At 53.8% G+C, this 22,015-nt stretch overlaps 9 protein-coding genes across 9 annotated transcripts; 4 read left to right on the top strand and 5 right to left on the bottom strand.

Annotated features, from left to right (window-relative positions):
- Positions 1-1,416: 1,416 nt before the first annotated feature.
- Positions 1,417-4,958, bottom strand: B0T15DRAFT_536770 (WD40-repeat-containing domain protein). Its single transcript, XM_062869573.1, has 3 exons — positions 4,621-4,958; positions 2,504-4,452; positions 1,417-2,453 (listed from the first exon to the last, which is right to left on the bottom strand). Exons 1-3 carry the CDS (start codon positions 4,813-4,815, stop codon positions 1,535-1,537), a joined length of 3,063 nt encoding a protein of 1,020 aa, XP_062720307.1. The 5' UTR covers positions 4,816-4,958; the 3' UTR covers positions 1,417-1,534.
- Positions 4,959-6,891: 1,933 nt separating this feature from the next.
- Positions 6,892-9,119, bottom strand: B0T15DRAFT_494978 (uncharacterized protein; the record flags this gene model as incomplete). The annotated part of the gene is made up of 2 exons (XM_062867070.1): positions 6,892-6,994; positions 7,102-9,119. 2 exons carry the CDS (start codon positions 9,117-9,119, stop codon positions 6,892-6,894), a joined length of 2,121 nt encoding a protein of 706 aa, XP_062720306.1.
- A 910-nt stretch (positions 9,120-10,029) lies between these two features.
- B0T15DRAFT_244554 (uncharacterized protein) lies at positions 10,030-11,132 on the top strand. Its single transcript, XM_062863106.1, has 2 exons — positions 10,030-10,477; positions 10,817-11,132. The coding sequence occupies exons 1-2, from the start codon at positions 10,115-10,117 to the stop codon at positions 11,006-11,008; spliced, it is 555 nt and encodes a 184-aa protein (XP_062720305.1). The 5' UTR covers positions 10,030-10,114; the 3' UTR covers positions 11,009-11,132.
- B0T15DRAFT_244407 (membrane-associating domain-containing protein) lies at positions 11,133-12,080 on the top strand. Its single transcript, XM_062863104.1, has 3 exons — positions 11,133-11,350; positions 11,418-11,546; positions 11,611-12,080. The coding sequence occupies exons 1-3, from the start codon at positions 11,257-11,259 to the stop codon at positions 11,889-11,891; spliced, it is 504 nt and encodes a 167-aa protein (XP_062720304.1). The 5' UTR covers positions 11,133-11,256; the 3' UTR covers positions 11,892-12,080.
- Positions 12,081-12,823: 743 nt separating this feature from the next.
- B0T15DRAFT_244436 (uncharacterized protein) lies at positions 12,824-13,712 on the bottom strand. The gene has a single exon (XM_062863105.1). The coding sequence runs from the start codon at positions 13,502-13,504 to the stop codon at positions 13,022-13,024; it is 483 nt and encodes a 160-aa protein (XP_062720303.1). The 5' UTR covers positions 13,505-13,712; the 3' UTR covers positions 12,824-13,021.
- On the top strand, positions 13,240-15,266 carry B0T15DRAFT_536744 (Cys/Met metabolism PLP-dependent enzyme-domain-containing protein). The gene is made up of 4 exons (XM_062869572.1): positions 13,240-13,664; positions 13,724-14,084; positions 14,137-14,799; positions 14,880-15,266. Exons 1-4 carry the CDS (start codon positions 13,660-13,662, stop codon positions 15,033-15,035), a joined length of 1,185 nt encoding a protein of 394 aa, XP_062720302.1. The 5' UTR covers positions 13,240-13,659; the 3' UTR covers positions 15,036-15,266.
- Positions 15,267-15,340: 74 nt separating this feature from the next.
- B0T15DRAFT_536742 (uncharacterized protein) lies at positions 15,341-16,720 on the top strand. Its single transcript, XM_062869571.1, has 3 exons — positions 15,341-15,914; positions 15,993-16,085; positions 16,173-16,720. Exons 1-3 carry the CDS (start codon positions 15,416-15,418, stop codon positions 16,391-16,393), a joined length of 813 nt encoding a protein of 270 aa, XP_062720301.1. The 5' UTR covers positions 15,341-15,415; the 3' UTR covers positions 16,394-16,720.
- A 318-nt stretch (positions 16,721-17,038) lies between these two features.
- Positions 17,039-18,125, bottom strand: B0T15DRAFT_494974 (uncharacterized protein; the record flags this gene model as incomplete). Its single annotated transcript, XM_062867069.1, has 3 exons — positions 17,039-17,082; positions 17,146-17,978; positions 18,037-18,125. The coding sequence occupies 3 exons, from the start codon at positions 18,123-18,125 to the stop codon at positions 17,039-17,041; spliced, it is 966 nt and encodes a 321-aa protein (XP_062720300.1).
- A 1,065-nt stretch (positions 18,126-19,190) lies between these two features.
- On the bottom strand, positions 19,191-21,486 carry B0T15DRAFT_512659 (uncharacterized protein; the record flags this gene model as incomplete). Its single annotated transcript, XM_062867998.1, has 2 exons — positions 19,191-21,418; positions 21,474-21,486. The coding sequence occupies 2 exons, from the start codon at positions 21,484-21,486 to the stop codon at positions 19,191-19,193; spliced, it is 2,241 nt and encodes a 746-aa protein (XP_062720299.1).
- Positions 21,487-22,015: the final 529 nt, after the last annotated feature.

The following is a 22,015-nucleotide window of genomic DNA, read 5'->3' as shown; positions in this document are numbered from 1 at the left end:
CCTTGGGGCGCTGGTCTCACTTGATAGAGAAGGAGGGCGTTATTATGTGAGGTCTCGTCTCGTTCCAAATTTAGCCCTAGGTGATAGAATCCACGAATTGAATGGTTTTTTGCCACCGTATTGTGCCGTATCAGTTTCGCATTAATTGTCTGATGCATTCATCTGCAACGCTAAGTGAACACCAGAGATCCGGCAGGCAAGCGAGGAGTCGACCGGTATGTCGGCATCGGTCAGTCACTCCCTAGGTAGCGCTAGTGTATATACCAAATTGACTGAAGTTAATAGAGGGTTGAAGCAGAGCTCTAGGGAAGATAGGCCACGAAGGACCCACACAGATTGTGTGACGAAACCCAAGGCAGTCCTGCCTCTGAAAGGGTTCTCCGGTCGAAGGTAATGCTGGTCGGGCTGTAGGTCTCGGTGAAGCCAAAAGATTCACAACAATGCGCTCTGCAATGTCTGCACAGTAGCTAGAAGACTACTGATTGAATTGCTCACTGAGGAAGCTATCTAATGAGTGACAGAATGGTAGATCTATATACAGCTTCCTCCTCCAGGTATCCCCGTACTGAATGTATGCGATCGCCCATGATCGCTGGCTACCTTCAGCGATCATGATCGCCCGGGGTCGCGAGCTACCCTCGGCGACCACGTCTGTCTGCATGCCGTCTCCCGGCTGATTGGTTCCGTGGCCATGCAGGGCGCCCCACTGGGTCCCTTAAATGGTTGGTTCATGACAGACTACTAGCCATCACTGTGCAACGACGCAAGATGCCTTCTTTATTGCCAATACGGGTAAGTTTAGCGCAACAAAAGACTTGCCCAAAAGTAACAAGCGATAGGTAGTTGCTATGTAGCTTATATGTAGACTTGTAAGCTAGCTATAATACGGCTATGAAGGATATAAGAGTCTTGTAGTGATTAGAAATACTAAAGAAAAGAAGATAGTAAATAAGTATAAGAGCATATAGCTATAAATTAGAGTAACCAGCGAAGAACTTTGACGGTTAAGAAAGCTAAATAGTAATCTTTAATCACTTCATATATATAGCAAGGCAATATTTATTATATAATATATACTATTAATAGTATCTTAATTAATATGTTAATATCTAGTAGATAGTATTAAATATATAGTATGGATAATATTATTATTCTTATAGTGGGATATACTTGTCCTCTTGATATGATTACTCAATGATTATAGATGCTTCAATTATATTTCGTCTTGAATTCTCTCTGCTTCTTTCTACTTTACATTCATGGCTTGCATAGCTCAATTATATAATACTTCTTGGCCACGGCTTAGCCGGGCTAGTACCCTACTAGCCGTTGGCCCAAGGCCTTCCCAAGGCCTTTTTCTTTACTTGCAGCAGCGTGTATCACTGGAACCATGTCTTTCCTATTATTTTTGATGAAGGTTTTCACCCGGCCTAAACGGTACGGTTTTTCCTTTGTACATAGCAGTAGAGGGTCCGGCGCGCCTTGTAAATAGCTAGGCATAGCGGAGTAGGAGAATATATATATAATACTTCTATTACTCCTCTTCGTATCTCAGAGGATAATCATCTCTCAAGAACTCGTTAACTCTCTCGAAGATGAATGGGGTAACGTTGGATAGAGCTTGTATATCGCAATCTACACCCGTATTCTTGTTGTGCACTCTTCTTAAGCTCTCTATCTCCTGCAGTGGCCGAAGAGCCATGGCCTGGTCTCGCCGCTTGCTCAGATATGGCCTAAGCGGCTTTGCTGCTTCTTGTTGTATCGCTTCCCACCTTGCCAGCAGTGGTTGGTTCGGGTCTTCGTTGAAATGCAGGTCCCGGCGAAAAAGGCCCGTCTCTGCATATCGAGGGCCTTGTACAACCCCAATAGTCGGGTTGGGATGCCGCTCGAGCTTCTGGCTTGCAAGGTAATTGTGGCCCAACGCCGGCCCGGTCTCGGCTACTATCGGGCGACCTTCAGCATCGTGCGTAGGCGCGGGAGGGTCGGGGTGCGGGATAATCGAGGGCGGTCGGTGGAGCAGCTTGTAGCCTGATCCAGGGAGCGGGATTTTCAAGGTTGCCAGCTGCTGTTTCTTCTCCTCCTCGACGGAAAGCATATAAACGCGACCGCTAGCATCTCCGATAACAAGCCTGGACTTGTCTGGGCAAAACATGCCGGCCGTAATAGGCGCAGGAGCTTCTAGCATGTTGCGGACAAGCGGCCTATTGAGTGAGCGAACGTTCCAGACCTTTACAACGCCATCTGATGAGCCCGTATAAAAGCGGTCTGGGGTGGTTCCCCAAGCCGTGAATTTGACACCGACGTCTTCTCGCTCTCGATCTCCGCGAAACTCGTCGATGGGTGGGTCGTGTCGGAGGACGTGGATAGGTTTTTCTCCGCGCGCCGTGTCCCACACGTAAGTGTTGCCATCGGTGCAGCCTGCGGTGACATAGCAATAGGAAAAGGAGTTTGGCCTGAAAACACGGTTAGCGGAGGGTAGGATAGCGGCATCAAAACGACATACATGATTGTCAGCTCGTTTATGTCGAGCGCTGTGCAATCCAATGCCATTACAGGGCTGTACGCTTTGAACCCGTGCTCATACTGGTCGGCAGGCTTGAAAATCCTGATCTGGGTTCGCACACTAGGCGCCAGATCCAGGCCCAGCGGCGATGTGGCCGCAATGAAGCACGGCTGGTTCGGGTGCCAGAGCACTTCAAAGACGTTCTGTGTCGTCGCCGAGGTAACGCGCCATCTCTCGCCTGTCAGACCATCCCATAGGCAAAGCTCGCCGGTGTCCCGCCTCTGCTCCGGAATGTCGTAGTCGTCCTCCGTCCGGCTTCTCGGTGAGTAGCCAACCAGCAGCATGTGCTTCACGCTGTCCGCAAGACCCCATTGCATGGTGGCAGGGAAGTAAGCCCACTTCTCAGTGGAGACAGTGTTGCCCTCTTCATCGGTTACGCGAGAGCAAGAATACGCTTGGAAGGTGCTTTCCGAGATATCGGTCTCGTTGACGTTGTAGATGCGGACGGCATCGGACGCCACGTCAGCAGCCGTAGCAACCATACCGGACTTGTGCTTAGAAGCAGCCACGAAGTTCACATTTCCATCATGGCTCCACTCGCCTAGGAGCGTCATAGAGCTCCCGGCTTTCTCGACCCTCCAAACCTTCACCGTCCGGTCGAACGAAGACGTGAAGGCCCGGTCGTGCACGGCGTCATAGTCGGACGACACGACGGAAGAGTAAAGCCAGGGGTCCTGACTCCGTCTCATGGCCTCGCTTGAGTTTTCTCCTTCTGGAACAACGGGCCGGACGATTCGATGCTCGGGATACGCACGAAGCGTGCCTTGGCTGCAAGAACCCATGACGAGGTTACCGGGCTTGTTGTACTGCTGGTTGTGGGAGTCTGAATGCTCCGTTGTCCCGCAAATGAAGGCATCGTTGGACACCCAAATGATGGTTGCAATGTCGCCTGCACAACCGGTCCATTCTGCTACCTTCTCAAGGCCATCTTCACGGTACTTCTTGAACTCGTTGTTGAAATGTCCGAAGGATCTCATCGATCCGAAGCCACGATGTCCGGCAATCGATCTGGCGAACAGCAGAGACTGAAGTCGGCTTGACTGGACAAGGTCGTCTCGCTCATCGTAGTCGGCTGTTTGCACGGTGAGAAGAAGAGTATCAGAAACAGACCTTTGGTCGAGGAGATCCTGGAAGAGATTCTCGACATCGGCCCTGGTTCTCAAAGCGAGGCGCTTTTCCCTCGTAAACGCGTCCAGAATCTTTGGGAGGAACTGTGGATTCTTCCTGAGGATCCTCACGAGGTCTCTTTTGGGATCTTTCCCTCCCCTCTCTGTGGGAAACTTCAGACATCGACGGGCAAGATCCCGCAGGTAGCTAATCTCCCCGGGCTTGAAATCCACGTGGAAAGTGGCGGGCGCTGCTAGATCCTGAGGGCGTAACTGGATTGAGCTTTGGATACCAGCAAGGATCGCCCGCCTATCCGACGTTTTTATGTACGGCCACCGTCTATCTTGGGAGGAGAGCCACTTGGAGGTTGGCTCTGTTCCTTCATGTACGGCGGGCCTCCGTGGCTTGGGCTGTGTTTGTGCTCTTGGGACCGCCGGCTTTCCAACCACGGCCACCTGGCGTTGGGGAATTTCTTCGTCATCGCTTATAACAATGACCTCTGTCTGTTTGCTTGACGCCTTCGCCGTTGCGGTCACCTTAGAGCTATCCGGGCTAGAGTCGATCCCGTTGGGTAGTGTTCGTGGTCTATTTGGGAACGAGACGGTCAACCTAGAGCTGCCTCGCTCGGGGTCGGTCCGGTTGGGTAGTGTTGGTGTTCCATTTGGGAGCGAGACATTGATTGGAGGCCTTGCCGATGGTAGCGATTTTCGAGGGGCTTCGAGGGAAGCAGGTAGCGGCGTTACAGGAACTGGGGCTTCAGGGTTCGAGGGTAGGTTGAGATCCTAAGCCGGAAGATACGAGTTAGCCCATCACATGCCATTACGCTAGTGTGACGCTTTTGATAGTACAGTGTATTGAGTTTCGACGAGTGGCAGGCCGCTTTTGGAAGACTAGGAGGGAAAATATAGGGTAGAAGAACTGGAGGTAACGCAGACGCAAGCAACACTCACCAGAAGTCGGATTCGTTTTGCTGGAGGTTCTTCAACCTCCCCCGGCGCGGGCCCGGGCGCGGGCGCCTTTGGTGGTCTCGCCTCTAGCCTAGGTGGACTCGTCAATAACAATCGATTGCTCGTTGGCGAGACGCCCGCAACTGGGTGGATTTGAAGTCGGTGGTGGGAGGTGGTTGTTGCAACAAGAGAGCTCATGGGAGCGGTAGTAGGTACTAATTGCTTCAAAGGGCTGGAAAACACACAAAATCGAAGGTTTATGGCCGGAAACGTAGAATAAACTGTAGAAAACGCGATATACACGAAAAGATATAGTAGATCTGAAACGTACCTAAATTCCATTAGAAGCGCGTTGTTGCTAAGTTGTAAGCTAGGTAAGATTTACTTAACCTAGCTAATTAAAATAATGTGTGGAATCAATAACTATCTACTTAGAGCAACTTAAATTTAGCCTGATTATATAAGCAGAAATTTAGATAATATATAATAACTTTACTTAGAATCTTTTTCATTATATATTTAAGTTAATCTATATATTTAAACTATATATAATATGTTATTTCTATTTAGCAAGCTAAAATGAGTAGATTATATTATTATAATATTAAACTTTTTTATATTTTACATATTTAGGATGAGTTAAAAGTAGGTATAGTAATATAGCGAGAGATGTATTTATTATCTAGGTGCTAATAGCATTAAAGATTATTACTAAATATATAAAGATATGACAAAACCTCGGCAGTCCTACTTCTGAAAGAGTTCGCCAGTTGAAGGTAGTCTAGTTAGGCTGTAGGTCTCAGTGAAGCCAAAAGGTTCACAATACTGCAATTTGCAATGTCTGCATAGTAGGGTAGAACTACTGATTGAATTGCTCACTGAGGAAGCTAGCTATCTAAATGAGTGACAGAATAATAGATTTATATATAGCTTTCTCCCAAGTACCTCCATACCTAGATCATCCAGCTCATTGATAATCTAGATGAGCTGCTCACTGCGCTCATCATTAATCGCACTGAGCCTGCCACTCATAGTGCTAAGCAATGAGCTGCTTAGGGTCCATACTGCGTCCTATGCCTAATTAGTGCCTTTAATCTGGCTGCGGCCCCGCTGGCCTGCATATATGGTTAGTTTATAATAAATAGTTAAGCTTCTATTAAAATCTGCTTATTTATAAGTAGCATGTCATAGTGACTGTCATCGCAAGCTAAGCTCAAGGCTCTGGTGAGCAAACTGACTGCATTGCAAGAATATTGAACTTGCAAGAGGAAAGGAATCCTCGAAGACTATAAAGTGCAAAGAAGTCTAAATATAGGATGTGAGGCATGTGCCCAGATGTGGAAAGTAGGGCACCAATCAGGTTGACTAATCATGCATGCGTGCACTGGAAGCTGAGCACATGACTAAGCAATGGCCTGTGCCATAGTACGGTGGGTTCCACTGCCATATAGCATAATAGCTTGAATAACTCGAATTGCAAGATGGTTGTATAGATAAATTCACATAGCTTCCTTTATCTGCATTATATATACCTATCATTTTCTTTGCAGGCTATAGCAGAAAGCTACAAGACCTCTATCTCATATCAATATAAAATTGCTGACAGGCACTGAATTTGAAGACAAGAGATATTCTGTTTAATATCTATATACTTAAATATAATATAAACGTATATAAGATGCAAAACAGTGTATAGCTTCTTGAACTCCCTAAATAGGTACTTGCAATCAGCGTACAATGACCTCTTATTCCGTACATAGAGTGTGTCTTACCATACCTATACGTCTCAAGCGCGTCGCTGCAAATGAGCGCGGAGCCAAGCCTGCAGCTGCCATATTTCCCATGCGGAACCAGAGTGTGTGGTAGTGGTAGTGTATGGATGGATAACGTTAGATCAGATAGAGGCCTGGCAGTTGCAGCTTTGTCTTCTCCTCTTAGATGGGTTTTATTATGTAAAAGGGGCTTGGGCCGTTGCGTCCATCCCCGCGCCGCTCGCTGGACTTGAAGGTCTCACTCAGAAATCCACAAGCATGTGATGTAGCAATTGCGAATAGGGATCACCACCCCAAAAAGCTGAAAAGAAGCATAAAAGCTTCCACTCTTATATATACGCTCTCCTATAATGCTACTAGACGAGTAGTGTATACAAGCCTACCAGGTATTAAAGAAAAATAGCTTCTCACGCTCACCAATCCCTCAAACAAAATCGGCCATGCCACCTCCCAAGACGCATGGACCATAGGATGCAAATGCAGATGCAACATGGAACAGGGTTCAGAGCTTGGGCTTTTCAGCAGCGTTGGCCGCAAGCTCCTCATACATGCGGTCTATCTCCTTCCTGAAGGCCCTCGCAGTTTGGGGCCGCTTCAACTTTAGCCTGTTCCACGGTATCACGTCAGTATCGTAAGACTCGGAATTGGGATTGAACGCTCAGGTCTGCGGCGCAAAGTGGGAAGAAAAGAAAAGAAAAGAGAACTTGCTTACGTCGGCGTGAGAAGCTCGTTCTCAATCGTGAACGGCTCAATATCAAAATAGCAGTTCTTGACTTTCTCGAAACTATTGAACCTGTGTTCCTTCCCGATCCGGTCCAGCAGCTTGAGGAAGGCGCCTTTGACACGGGGGTCGTTGGCTGCCTGTCGGAGCGCCTCCTTGTCATCGGCGGGGACGCTCTTCTTAAGGATCTTGCTCGCATACGGGGCGAACTGGACGGGCTCGATGCCAAAGACAGCGACCAGGCTCGACTCCTTGGCATCGCCGTGCACGAAGGCCATGGCGATCAAGTTGGTGCTGCCCATGTAGACGTTCTCGATGCGCTCGGGCGAGATGTACTCGCCCTGGGCGAGCTTGAGCACATTCTTCTTGCGGTCGATGATCTTGAAGCGGCCCATGCTGTCTACCTCGACAATGTCGCCTGTGTGGAACCACCCGTCCGGCTCAATCGCCTTGGCCGTCTCCTCTGGGTTGCGGAAGTACTCCTTGAAGATGATGGGGCCCCGCATCAACAGCTCGCCGCGCGGGTTCGGCTTGTCCTCCACCGTATACTCATACTCCGGCACCGACTCGATACACAGTTCCACCGACGGGCACGGGGGTCCGATATTGCCAGTGGTAAAGTCGTCGCGCACCTGAACGGTGCCGACGGCGTAGGTCTCGGTCATTCCGAAGCCCTGAATGAAGTTGTTGCCGAAGGCGGCGCGCAGGAACTCCTGGACGTCAGGGTCAAGCTGTGCACTGCCGCTGACCATGGTGCGAGCACGCTGCAGGCCGACCGCCGCCAGAACCTTGGGCGTCCAGATACGGTCGTAGAGGAAGTGTTTGTTCGAGGCCTGCCCCTGGGGCAGCTTCATGTTTGCCTTCTTGGTCTCGATGACGCGCCGGGACAGGGTCCCCTTGAACCCGTCGGCCTGAACCGTCGCAGCCTGGATGGCCGAATTAATCCGATTGTACAAACGGGGCACGGACAAAAAGCCAGAGGGCCGCAGGATCTTCATATCTTCGACCAGGGCGGCGATATCGCCATGGAAGTAACCGATGCTAGCGCCCGTAGCCAGAGCAGTCTGGTCCGCCATACGGCCGTAGATGTGCGCCAGTGGAAGATATGAAAGGTGGACGTCGCCGGCTGAGATGGTCTCGTTGGTTCGGGCTGCTGAGATGCCGGCCACGCCGTTCGCGTGGGTGATAACGACACCCTTCGGATCGCCCGTGGTTCCCGAAGTGTAGTTGATGGTCAAGACATCGTCGGGCTTGGGAGGGCGCATAGCTCGGCCGGACCGCGCACCGAGGGCCTCCACGTCAGCCATGGAGAAGATCTGGACGCCGACATTGGCCGCGGTGGCGTTGAGCAGCGACAGCTTGGAGTGCCCGGCCGGCTCGCCCGCCTCGAGCGGATCAAGGGAGATGATAAGCTTCAGCGAAGGGGCCCGAGGCGCCAGCTTCAGCAGGGTCGGGATATGGGGCAGCGAGCAGACGACGGCAGTCAATCCACTGTGGTTGATGATGTACTCGGTCGTCTCCGGGCCGAGCGTCTCGTACAGAGAGACGGGCCACAGCGACTGCGAAAGCAGGGCCAGCTCGGTAATCTGCCACTCAGGCCGGTTCTGCGCCCACAGACCGACGGCATATTTGTCTTCCTTCACGCCGACTCGGTGGTGCAGCTCGACGATGCCCGCACCAAAATTCTTTCTTCGCTCAGCAACCTCGTTATATGTCAACCAAACGTACTTGGGCTCCCACGTCTTGGTAGCGGGATTCCAAGGCCTCCATCCCAAGCACCTATTGGTGGGACCCTGAGAAACGGAGTGTTCAAACAGGTCGTGGACAGTCCTGTGCGCCGGATCGAACGTTTCCAACAGCGGGCCGTTCTGGAAGCGCCAATGCCGGTAGATGGGTGTGCGATTCGGGCGCTCGGTGCCGGGAACCGGGAGAGCATATGGCGACCCAGGGGGAGGCGGCGTCGCGAGCGTCTTGATGTACGCCTTCGTATCTTGCTTGTTTGGGGCCATGATGGCTGCGATGCGGGGAAGATGACAAAGGTCAATGGGATTCGCACAGTCGGAAGGAAAGCAAGGATCACTGGCAAGGTTGGCAAAGAACAGCGGACGAGGGGGGAAGAGCGCTGCGCGAAAGCGTCGCGTTACCGGCTATGGATGCTTCGAATGTATATTCAAGAACACTTTTGGGAAGACGGAGCGAAAGCCATCAGTCTTGGAGAATCCTCCCCTTTTCGAAGCAGGGTCGGCATTCGGCAGCATGTGGTCTCGCCTTGGAACGTCTTGAGCCGAACAACCAAGACAAGGACAAGGAAGCCAAGCCGAGAGTGGTGGTTGCGCCGCGGCAGGTACCTTCCTCCAAAACTTTGGTCAGCGAAGTTGCTGCGTTGCCAACCTGTCAAAACCGGAAGTTGACAAAAGAGACACAGGGGTCCGTTGATCCCCAGCCTCTATTTATCAAGGCCCATTGTTGCTTTTCTTGGATCCTTATTCTCAGCCCAATTGTCACTGAAATGATTGAGCTCGTTGTTAACGGCTGCGTACCTTGATGTACCTCAACACCGTTTCCACGACGATCAGCCTCGGCTGCGATGCTTCGGTGGTGGGGCAGGACATCGCTCGGGACTTCCAATCCAGTATATCCACAGCCCGTTACTGGAGTAGACAAGGGTGGGTCCAATTTCAACGCCCGCCGAGCGAGTCGCTCCGCGAAACGCTAGTTACCTATTCGATGCAATGGGTACCGTCAATAGTGCTGGTTGAGGGCGCTCATCACATGTGCGCGCCATGCAAAAACTGCTCGAAAAGGATCTTACTGGGTGTTGCAGACAGGCTAAGAGAAGAGGTAAGTACATAAGGTATGTGGGAAAATGCGGGGTGCGGAGAAGTCTAGTAGGTGCTATCCAGGCAGTTAGCCAAACGCCGTCGCGGCGCAGTGCAGCTTGGAACGGGGTTCCCGTAACTACAGTATAAGACGGAGGAAAAGCTCAATCTTCTGGACTCACAATATGGCTTGTGAGACTGCTACCAAGTTATACTATCTGCTCATCTGGTCCATTATCTTTGGTTCACATAAGGGTTGTCCAGTCATCGCGCTTCACTTTGGCGCGCTTGACGATTGCAGCAGCCAAATGAGAGAGATTCACAAGGCTCGCCCCATGGAAGTTCATCAATTTGGGAGTCGGCGGTCGACGTTGGCCTCGGCAACTTCCCAACAAGGGCCCGGTGCCAAATGCATTTTGCAGGCTGCCCCGCAATCCTCAACCCTTGGCATTTGCACGGACCACCCCTTTTTGATCCGTCCGAAACGCGCGCCAAGAGCTCCGCGAAACTCTGAACAATGTCATGGCGAGTCATGTCAGCTGGATTGTGTACGGTACGCTATCCAACACCTCCAATACGGATGCCAGTGGCTCGCATCATTGATCAAGTAACTTCAACATCGTGTTATCATCGGCGCCGACTTTGCATTCGCAACTCTACCTCGTCGTTGGCCACCGCCCAAAGAGAGAGATCATTGAATAAATGTTCCGCGAGACTGCAGATAGTAACCACCTCACCTGACTAGTAGTTCTCTACTATCTCCATTCATTCTTCGATTGCGCTCTTCGCACCTGCCGCCAGGTAAAGCTCAGGTCGAGGCTCAACATCGAGCCTCTGACATGGGACGCCATTCAGTACGGTACGACTCATGGTCAAATCTGTCACAGTGTCCAGTCGCAGCGAGCCCCAGATATGGAAAACCGCCACCGGGAACAGTGATGGAGGCATCGCCAAGCTACCGGATTGACAGTTGCCGGCATCAAGCCCAACGTTACGATGCTTTACCGCGTCACTGTTATGGCAGGAGCATGGTCATTGGCCCGGCTGATTGTTTCGTCTCCGTCCACATCTCTGCATGACAGCGTTCCTGGCAGTCTCTGTTTCAGAAGGGCCTCACAGTCTGCACAGACAAACTGACTACAATATCCAATATGTGTTAATGGCTGCTCGGATCGACCTGCCGACTCTATTGTCCCCCTTATTCTTCATTTCTAGCGACCCTGTCTTGGCTCGGTCTTCCCTCTCTTAGTTCTTCCATCACTTCGTTTCCGTTCTCATACTAGTCCTTGCTCTCTCCTGCCGTCGCTGTTGTCATACGAAGTCCGCCATGAAGCTCGCGAATATGTCTGCTCCCCTGCCGCTCCTCATCAGGGTCACACAGGGTGTCTTCGCCTTGATAGTGCTGTCCCTCTCGGGTTTCGGTGAGAATCTCGTCAACGCTCAGCACCGGCTAGAGGGATCATGGCTGACGTTGAAACCGCGAAATAGTTGCCCACTGGTACACTACCATGACCGCTTTCCCCTCTCCGGCGCAGATTAACTTTCTCATCTTCGGCGCGGTATGGTCGTGGCTCTCGCTCGTCTGCATAGAAATCCTGCCGCGCTTTCTTCCACGAAGTACATCCTCCTCGCAACCGTTTTCACAGCACGAGCCGAGCTGACTGACTATCGCCCCTGAAAGCCCCCAAAGCCTACATCGCAGCACCCTTCGACCTCACCAATGCGCTTTTCTGGTTCTCGGGCTGCATCGCCCTAGGCGTCTTCCTCGGAAAGCTCTTCTTCTGCCGTGGCAGTGTCTGCCATGCCGCCCAGGCCGACGTCGCCTTTAGCGTCTTCTCGTTCATTGTCTGGGCGGCGTCGAGCTTGCTCACTGCGCTGGAGATCGTCAGGGCTAGGCGCGGGCATGGGCCGGCGGGGACGGGCGCAGTGCCTATGCCCACGATGAAGGAGTCGGCCGCTTAGACTGACGCAGACGACAATATAGGATTGCGGAGGGTTGTCATGAGAAGGCAGGGTGTTGGACGACTCGGGCTCTTCTCCGGATACAGGCAGGCCTGAGGACGCAAAGCGCCTCGTCGAGCAGGACCCATTCGCTCTGCCGAGATTCGCGTCAGCACCTTATTTCATCAGCCTTACGTACGGGTCGGGCTTGTGGGCCGCTAGTATCTACTACTAGTTTGGCCCAACGCGGCGGGCTTCCGGTTACGTGAGACGAAAATGTGTGTACGAAGTATGGGATGGACCGGGATGATAACTCACAGCACGGCCTTGATGGCTTGCTGACATGCGGCTTGTGTCCTTTGTTAGGCGTTATGTGGCTTTTTACAAGGGGGGTAATAGATGCGATTGCTCCTGGACTTGACTATGAAGGCTGAGCTACTCCAGCATCGGAGCTGCCCCAAAACAAGGACGCTTCCCACAGAAGGTGTCGTGTTGCAGCACCGTGTCTCCCACAGTCACAGAGGAGGTCGACTCGAAATGTCCCAACCGCCGGGGCGGTACTACTCCGTACATATAAAGCATGGGAGGTTAGGTACGGTAAGGTACAGTACATTAGGTTACAGTGAGCCCCTCCTGGAGGTCTTTTAGCGTAGAATGACCCCGCGCACTGGAGCACGAGGATGCGGGGTGATGAGGAAGGTCTTAGCCTCTCTTAGGTGAGTGTAAGTCTTTGGCGCATCACCTCATTCGACGCCACCATTGCAAACCACCTTACCTATTCGGCTGACGGAATGAAGCGTCTAAATATCACAGTAATAAATGGGGGAACTGTACTGGTGGTACAATACCATACCACAGTAGAGGAGACTGGCCATTGGATCATAGCAACTGTCAAAAAAGGTAGTATAAGAGCTTCAACAGGCGTCCGGCTGAAGTGCCTATAAAGTCTAGACATGAGATGTGTTGCCGCTCAGCAATACAAGAAGCAAGCACTGCCCTCCCGAGCTCCTAGCCCAGGTTCAGCATGCGTACACCTACTAGTAGTAGTGTACAGTAAGTGGGCCGACCGGCGCCGTCATCGATGGCGCAATTGCGTGCTCTGAACCTCACCCCACACTTCTTTCCAAACATCACACACGAGTGGGTGTAGGTCACCCTGGCCGAGCAGGATAGTTCGGTAGTAGCAAATCATTGCGGATGGCAGCCTGGCTAAGGCATTGCGACCAAGAAGCCACGGTAATAAAATAACGGCAGGCTAATGGAGGCGTCGGCGGTAGAGGGAAGTGATGAGCAGGGAAGGGTAGAAAAGGAGACGCCCCTCGGCCGTCTTCGTCCAGCTTCCCACCCACTCTTTGTTGCCAAGTTCCCAGCCATTGAACATACCTACCTGGTAGGCTCGTTGCTGCCTTTCTTTCCTTGTGATACCCCATTTGATACCCGTCACGTCCCCATCGACACAACCTCTCGCCATGTCTGATCTCCCGCGCAGGTTTGAGACGCTCCAGCTCCATGCAGGGTATGTGGTGATCCTCCTTCTTTTCTGCTCTCCGAACGACACCAGAAGAACATCGCAAAGAATGACACTGAAACAGGCAGGAGCCGGACCCAACCACCAATGCACGAGCCGTGCCCATCTACGCTACTACGGTGAGCCGCGCTGCCGTCTAGGGGCTTACAGAAACGTCGAGCTAACGTAGCGGGTCACCGACAGAGCTATGTCTTCAATGACTCTGCTCATGGCGCCCGCTTGTTCGGCCTGAAGGAATTCGGCAACATCTATTCTAGAATAATGAAGTGAGTGGTGGGCGAGGATATCCCACTCCGTGCTCATACTCACCCAGGCTCCACCGCAGCCCTACCGTAGATGTTTTCGAGAAGAGAATCGCTGCCCTCGAGGGAGGTGTGGCTGCCGTGGCCGCCTCCTCCGGCCAGGCTGCTCAGTTTATGGCCATCGCGGCACTGGCACATGCCGGCGACAACATCGTGTCTACGTCCAACTTGTACGGCGGGACATACAACCAGTTCAAGGTTCTCTTCTCGCGTTTCGGCATCACCACCAAGTTCGTCAATGGCGACAGGGCCGAGGACATTGCCGCCGCCATTGACGACAAAACCAAGGCCGTCTACATCGAAAGCATCGGCAACCCGCGCTACAACGTGCCCGACTTTGATGCCATCGTCCAGGTGGCGCACGAAAAGGGCGTCCCGGTCGTGGTATGTGGAGTATTCCATGTTTCAGGGGGCGTTGTTGTGGCTGACTGTTTAGGTTGACAACACATTTGGCGCTGGCGGCTACTTTGTCCGCCCGATCGAACACGGTGCCGATATCGTCGTGCACTCGGCGACCAAGTGGATCGGCGGCCATGGTACTACGATTGGCGGCATCATCGTCGACAGCGGCAGGTTCGACTGGGGCAAGCACGCGAAGCGGTTCCCGCAGATGGTCGAGCCGTCCGAGGGCTACCACGGCCTCAAGTTCTGGGAGACCTTCGGCTCCATCACGTTCGCCATCCGCGTCCGGGTCGAACTCCTCCGCGACCTCGGTGCCTGCTTGAACCCATTCGCCGCGCAGCAGCTGCTTCTCGGTATCGAGACGCTGTCGCTGCGCGCTGAGAGGCACGCCCAGAACGCGCTGGCGCTGGCACGGTACCTCGAAAAGAGCCCCCACGTCTCGTGGGTGTCGTACCCCGGTCTTGAGAGCCATCAGTCGCACGAGACGGCTAAGAAGTACCTGAAGCGCGGCTTCGGCGGTGTCCTGAGCTTCGGCGTCAAGGGTGGCGGCGCTGCCGGTAGTCAGATAGTCGACGGCTTCAAGCTGATCTCCAACCTGGCCAACGTCGGCGACTCCAAGACACTTGCTATTCATCCGTGGAGCACGACCCACGAGCAGCTCACCGACGAGGAGAAGATCAACTCGGGGGTTACCGAGGTAAGTACACTGTACTTGTACAATATACAAGTAGTGCAGGTGCGTTGGCATCGCGGAGACTGGTGCTGACTAGAATTCAGGATCTCATCCGGATCTCGGTTGGCACAGAACATATCGACGACATCATTGCCGACTTTGAGCAGTCGTTCAAGGCCGCGGGAACGGCGAAAACGGAGGGCGGTGACAAGTCAGCGGCCGAGGGCGCCAAGGCTGAGGAGGCCCCTGTTGTGGTTTAAGTGGTCTGTCTTAGCGAGCGGGCGGTTGATGTCGTTAATAACGGATGTTTTGCACGGGCTGCTTGGGTATCATAAGTCCTGTAGTAGCGCTGCAACAAGTCCATGTGATGCCGTGATCTGTTTCTAGGGTAGAAGGAAAACTGCCAGTGAACCGGAATGAGCTCTACTTCCTTTTTAGGATAGTAAAGAAGAAGAGCGAGATCTGTACCCACTCTAGCTACGGCTCAGCCAATCACAGCTCAAGAAAGCTAGGTGCTACCCTCTCGACGTCGCATTCCGTCACCACCTCACCTACGAATGGCTCCTGCAACTTCAACTCTCGTACCCGTGTCACAACACAACCAACAGCGCCCTACCCGAGGCGCATAGCCCACGTCACAATGCAACTCAAACCCGCCGTCCTGCTAAGCTCGCTCCTGACATCGCTCCCCTCCGCCATCCTCGCCGCCGCCAAACCGACCATCGCAGAAACAACAGTCACGCTGCACATCCCGCCCTCTCCGCCCGTGCTCGCCAACCCGCACCTCCTACCCCCTTCAACCCATGCCACGCTCACAACGCTAGGCAAGGCCCTGTCCGCGCCGCTCTCCACCGCTAACACCTTTGTCTTCCACAACGTCACGCCGGGTTCCTATCTCGTGGACGTGCACTGCCCCACGCACGGGTTCGCGCCACTGCGGCTGGACGTTACCCGCCCCACTGAGGACGAGGCAAGGGATGATGTAGGCGGCAGCGCGTTGAGGTTGAGGGTGAGAGCGTGGGAGACATACCGGGGCAACGACTGGGGCAACAAGGGGGAGGCGGTGCCGGTGCGGGAGGGAGGCGTGCTGGATGTGCGCGTGCAGGGACAGAAGGGGTATTTTGTGGAGAGGAGTTCATGTTCGTTATTGGCCCCAAGTTGACCCTGGGGAGAGAAGGACGTTTTTGTGTGTCTGTGTGCTGACGCAGGGTGAACAGTCTCGGTGCTGAGCATATTCAAGAACCCGATTATTTTGTTGAGTCTGGTTAGTATGGGGTTGTTCTTTGGGATGCCTAAGCTGGTCGAGAATAGTAAGTTCCCCGTCCCTCCCCCCCACCACCAGCTTCACTCGGTTGTGGGTTTGAAGAGAACGGTAAGAAGACTGACATATCTCACAGTGGACCCGGAGATGCGCGCCGAGTGGGAGGAGCGGCAGAAGGAGAACCCCATGAATGCGATCATGGGCGCCGCGTCGGGTCAAAATGCAAACCCCATGGGCAACTTTGATATGGCTGCCTTCTTGGCTGGGTCGTCGTCGAATAAGGCGGAAGAGGCAAACGAGGCTAAAGAGGGTAGTGGGAAGGGAAAGGGGGAGAGTAGGAAGAAGAGGTATGCTTAGTTGCATGGCGGGTGACGGTGTTGGAAACGAGGTGGTCTGGTGTATAAGTACTTACTGGGTAACATGACGCATAGAGATTGAAGCATAGAGCTTGCCTTTCCATGGGTCATCTCACTGCCATCGATGTAGCTAGCATTCGAGTGCGGATATCTGACGTTCCTCAACAGAGCCAGAAGCGTATGAAGGGGCTTACAGTAGCGGAAAACCGGTCTCCTATACAGTCCCAACGCCCACTTCTGGGCAGCCGCAGCACCATTGACAGAGTCCAAGTATCTAGGTATTTGATTCCAAGTATAGATAGCCACGCGTGAGGGATCGGTGGGTTCACGCGAGGGGCATTTGACCGTTGATTTCCGAGGTCAAAGGACCATGTTTGACCACGTAAGCACCGAAAGCGTACCTAGCCATTTCTGATTTGCGGCTCAGCAGGCAGAGAACCCAGATGGTCACTGCAGTGTTGTGATGTATTTAGCTAGACACGTATGTGCGACTTCCATTCATCATCAAAGCTCAAGAGGAGATATGCATCGCCGGCCAGATTAGCGAGCTCGTGATACGAAAAGAGCAGAGTACAAAAAGCCAGGCCTCAAACGGAATAAGCCTGCCCAGTGGGCGCTCTTCCTTGCCGCCAACCCCGTCCCTCACTCAGAAGTCGCCTCCGTCAAAGTCGCCACCGTCCGCACCGTCATCTGTTCACTCCGCGTCAGCAACCATGTCCACCTAACCTCTTGAGCGTTAGATCAGTTACTCACTATATCCCTCCGCGTAAGCAGCGTCCTGGCTGTCATCAATCGCGTCCGCAATCAATGCGCCGCCCAACACGCCGGCGCCCAAGCCCAGCGCCGCGCCTCCCATCGCACCCATGCCACCGCCACCACTCCTCCCACTATGTCCATACGCTTGCTGTGGGGGATAGTACCCTCCATGGGGCGGATACCCACCATACGGCTGCGGCGGCGGATACCCTCCTCCGTAGGGCGGGGCGCCGTACGCACCGCCCCCGCCGTAGCCTCCGCCGGGGTAGCCGCCATAGCCTCCCTGGTGGTGCCCTGCGCCATGATGACTGCTGCCGCCCGCCATTAGCCCGCCCAGCGCGCCGGGCATACCGCCGCCATGGGACGAGGATTGCTTGTTCTTCCCGCCGCCGAAGAGTTTGCCGAGGAGACCGCGTCCTTTGTCGCCGCCCGCGCCGCCAGCGGGATACGCAGACCCACCGTCTGGGCGAGGAGGCAGTTGCTCTGGGAAGGGGGAGGGGGAGTGAGCAGAATACGGTGGGTTCGGAGAGTGCGCGCCACGGGCGCGAGCATCTTCTTCGGCTTGGAGCTGGCGCGCTAGCCGGGCGTCTTCTTCCTCGGTGTTGTGAGACACCGCGGATGACGAAGGGGCGCCGGCCTGACCAGCACCAGCCTGATTACCGGGGGCAGGATCGAAGGGATTGTGCTTGACGTCGGTTGGTCCGGGAGTGTGGCCGCCCGGGGTGTAAGACGGTGGCGCGCCGGGAGGGGCGAGGTCGTCTTCGGGAGGTCGCGCGGGCTCGGTAGGCTTCTCCCATTGGGACTTCTTCGTGTAGCTGTTGACGTAGAACCTAAGAGGGGTTTATGTTAGAGCCGGATATTGAACATGGGCGATGCGAATGCGCTCACCATTCCTTGTACTGCTCGTTCCATCGAACGATCCATCCCTCCGGCACCTTGGGAGGCGGTGGGCCAGGGGGCGCCTCGAAGTCAGCCATGCTGATGACTGAAGGTAACTCCGCAAGGAACTTTGAATAGTTTCCTCGAGTATGATTAAGGGAGAAAGAGTGACGGTTGATGAACTGTTCTCTCGACAGGTTGTTGCAGTGGTGGGGTCGAGTATAAACGAGCCGGGAATGGCGGGGTAGGAACTTGAAGTTACAGCCAGCAGCACTGTTCGATGCTACAAAGCAGCGGACTGCTCGGATGTAAGAGAAGGGCTCAACGTATTTCGGTAACTACATATGATTTGAAGCTCAAAGAGGCCTCCTACCTAGTCCAGGCAACTGGGTTCTGTCTGCACCACTGGGGAACCGTCCGTCAAACTTCGATGTCAGCAAGTGGTAATGTTTCTCCTAGTCTCTATACCTTATGCACAGCCACTTTGGTCGGAAACCAGCAGAGACCGAATTCCCGACGCAGGAAGTTAGATAAGGCACTTTGTAATAATCGATAACCTATGTCGTCGTGATCAGCCATAATTCAGTATTCGAAGACAAAGCCATTGAGCGACGCCGAGAAGCGAAACTAAGGTACTGTACCTACTCGTAGCGGCCCTGGCAGTGCACCAGCGCCGTTCTAGATTGAATAACTATACACTACGGAGTACACCATCCCAGCTTTCCAGCGCCATGAAAGCGTATTGTCAGGTACGTTCCGTTCCGTTGTGTTGAGCACTGGAAATACAAAGACGCACCGACTTGCATAGATGTGATCCACCGGACTAAACTAGAGCAAAGCCGCAAATCACTGCTTATAAGTCTCTACAGCCAAGCTCACTAGTAAGTTTCCCTAATGTTCAGTCCATATTGTTACGGCTTTGCTCCTGGATGTGAACTGTCTAAAGGCCAGAGTCAATTCGCAATGATTGTAGCATTCAAGTGTCCTGTGATGACAGCTCTCAGATGGAACGCTGCAAGAAACACTTTCCCAACTCCACCAAGCCCTTGTATTGTAATGCAAGATGCGGTTCTTGACCCGGTCCAGTGGCACTGGAGCCCCGCGAACCAACGCCCAGATCAATTCCTAACCAAGAATCCCTTGATAACGCCGCGCTGCAATGTTCAATAAACCTCCTCACTGGCGCCGTCCTGTCGCCGACCCCCAAAGAGATATGCCGCCTCCATGCAGTATCCACCAACGCCCGTGGCCATGCGCTTCTCGCTTCCATAGCAGACAACAACGCCATCCACGATTCCGCTCAAGATACCCTCCATCGCGCCCAAGATTCCCCAGCCGATGAAGCTGGCGATCAGGCCCACCACATATGCGTATGCGCTACCTCGCACTCCCAGGCCGTCGGGGCGATCGATCCTCAGCTGCCGCGCCGTCATGACCCAGCCTGCGAATCCCAAGGCCGTGGCCATCATGAATCGTGTTGCGTGGAGAATCAGCTTTGCAAGCCGGTACGGCAACAGAGGCGAATATCGGTTGTGTTTGGGGAGCGACGCGGGCGTGAGTGTGGTTGTCGGTCGCTGGGGCGAGAGGAAGTCCATCTGGCTGATTCCTTTGGATGACATGGCCAATGTCTGCGAATGGATCGCTGCGTAGGTCAATGTCAAGGGATTCGTCAAGGCAGCGATGGGGGTCGGAATGAACGAGTAGACGACTAGGCTGAGGATATTGGCTAGCCGTTGCGGCAAGATCAGCAACGGCAGCCGGATGCCGAGGGCCAGCAGCGTCGACAGGCTGATGGTACCGAAGATGGTCGTCAGTGCATGTCCTAGAGCTGCTGACACAATCTCTCTGGAGGACGGAGCCGGCACCGCATTGCGATGGAAATACCATTGAGATACCGCAGCCGCTGTGGTGCTTCGCTGGACCCCTGAGACAATGGACAACGTCCAGATGTACATTAGAATGAAGTACACTCCGAGCCACCAACTAGACGTGCTGATGATGAACTTTGCGAGCCCGCTTGAGAAGCTCCCTCCCAGAAAGACCCGGGTGAACATGAGAAGCCAGATCCAAGTCCAGGTCACCACAAAAGCGAGACAACCCATGCCGACGAGAACAAGGGCCGGGTTTGCGGCCAGAATCCGGCTCGAGAACTCGAGGATGCCGACTGCCGACTTCAGCGCGTGCCGTCCCCTGTAGACAAGATACAGCCAGACTAATGCTGAGGCGGCAGGAACGCCAGCCGCCCAACGCATAATAGTGTCTTGGAGACGGGTACTGCCGCTAGCAACCTGGTAGCTGGAAACGAAAGCGTATAGCGAGAAGGATATCAAGATCACCGGTACGCCAACTAAGACCAGAGCAACCAGAGGCTTGACGAATGAACGCAGCGCCGCAAGCCAAATAAGGGAGACAACGATCGAGACTAAGGTGTCGACAGCCAGGAGGTGGAAGGAAGCGCGCAAAGTAGTGTAGATGGTGTCCCCCAGCGGCCTGTCTCCCCGGCTAGTGTGCAGGAAGACCAGCACAAAGGTTGCGAAGAGTGATGCCTGGGCAATCAAATAGAGCCAGGCGAAGAAAGCATCGTGCTTGAATATCTCGCCCTCGACGGCGGACGAACCCGGGCTGCCGTTCAGGTTGGTGTCCAGGGAGCTTGGAGCGCGTGGGGGACCAAGTTCGGGATCGTCTGCTGAGTCTCGTCCGGGCGACTGCCGTGCTGGGAGGGTGGGCGATTTGAACCTCAGAAAGGCTGGTGGCTCGTCGTCCGCGGGTGTCTCCCTTGCTAAGTCCTCTGGTGCTCCGCTCTCGGCAATCGTAGACTCCAGTGCAACGTCTTCCATCCCCCTGCTAAGATTGCCACCTGTCAAGTTTCTCTGTTGTTTCCACTTGCCCTTGCCTGTGTCCTGCGGCTGTAGGGTCCGACGAGAATAACCTTTTGTACCATTCCAACTGCTGTTAATCCCACGGAGCCGTTCTTCTACCGATCCCACCCCTTCCTCTTGGCTGTGCTCCAGAGATGCATGACTACCGTCATTTTCCGTTTCTGTACTCTCGTCGAGGTGGCTTGTAGCGAACACGCGCCGCGACCGCTGGAGAGCAAACAAGTCTGCGGCCTCCCGATCTCTCTCCTCCTCATCTTCGTCATCTTGCTCAAGAGTGGCCTGAAACAAAGGGGCATCGTTGGTCGCATACCGAGAGCCGAAGCCAGCTAAGCTGCCAAACCTGGAGCCACTGGGCTGGTATGGGTTTCCGCCGCCCCTACCCAAGAAAGCGCGCCCTGCTAGTCGTGAGTTTCTGCCTTGCCAATCCGTTGGCCGAGAAAATCTATCGCCGTTGTCCCCCTGGCCAAAGTTGGAAATCCGGGATTGTGACTGTGCGAGGAATCTCGAAGCATCTGCAACAGGATGAGTGAAGTTCGGGGCCAACAGGCAACAGCGGACGACACTCACATTCGGAGAACATGTCGGTAGATTCGCGTCACGCCCTTGAGGGCGCTATACTTCCTCACACACAAGCTTAAGATTGCCAAGCGCTCAATCGGAAGGTTCTCAGGTTGATTGCCCGCTTGAGCCAGAACTTGTAGGACGACAACCCCGGGCCTAGTGTTGGCCGAGATGTTGCAGTTACGCCGATGCGCGCCTTAGGTTGCTATTGATACACTCAGTCCAGGTTTCTCTGCTTCATGGAATCAATTGCCCCAAAGAGTGCAGCGATGAAAGGGTAATATGGGCTCCAAATATCCGACAAAGTCGATAAATTCGGGGTCTTGACAAACACGGCCTTTTCGTTGTGCAAGACGAAAACACACTTGCAAGGCGGCGCAAGGTCACGAAACGGCGGAACATGGGCCGCTGCAAGCATGACTGGGGCCGGGTGACCAAGCTCGCCAAGGCGATGGCGACCCACTTGACATGTTCCGATAAGGCATAGGCCCTTGTCGTTACCTATGCACCTACCCGGGCCTGGTTTGGGTCTTCAGCCCCGTTATAGC

This window comes from Chaetomium strumarium (genome assembly GCF_033439665.1).
Source record: "Chaetomium strumarium strain CBS 333.67 chromosome Unknown B0T15scaffold_5, whole genome shotgun sequence".
NCBI classification, from domain to species: Eukaryota; Fungi; Ascomycota; class Sordariomycetes; order Sordariales; family Chaetomiaceae; genus Chaetomium; species Chaetomium strumarium.
This window is presented reverse-complemented; position numbering and strand designations above follow the sequence as displayed.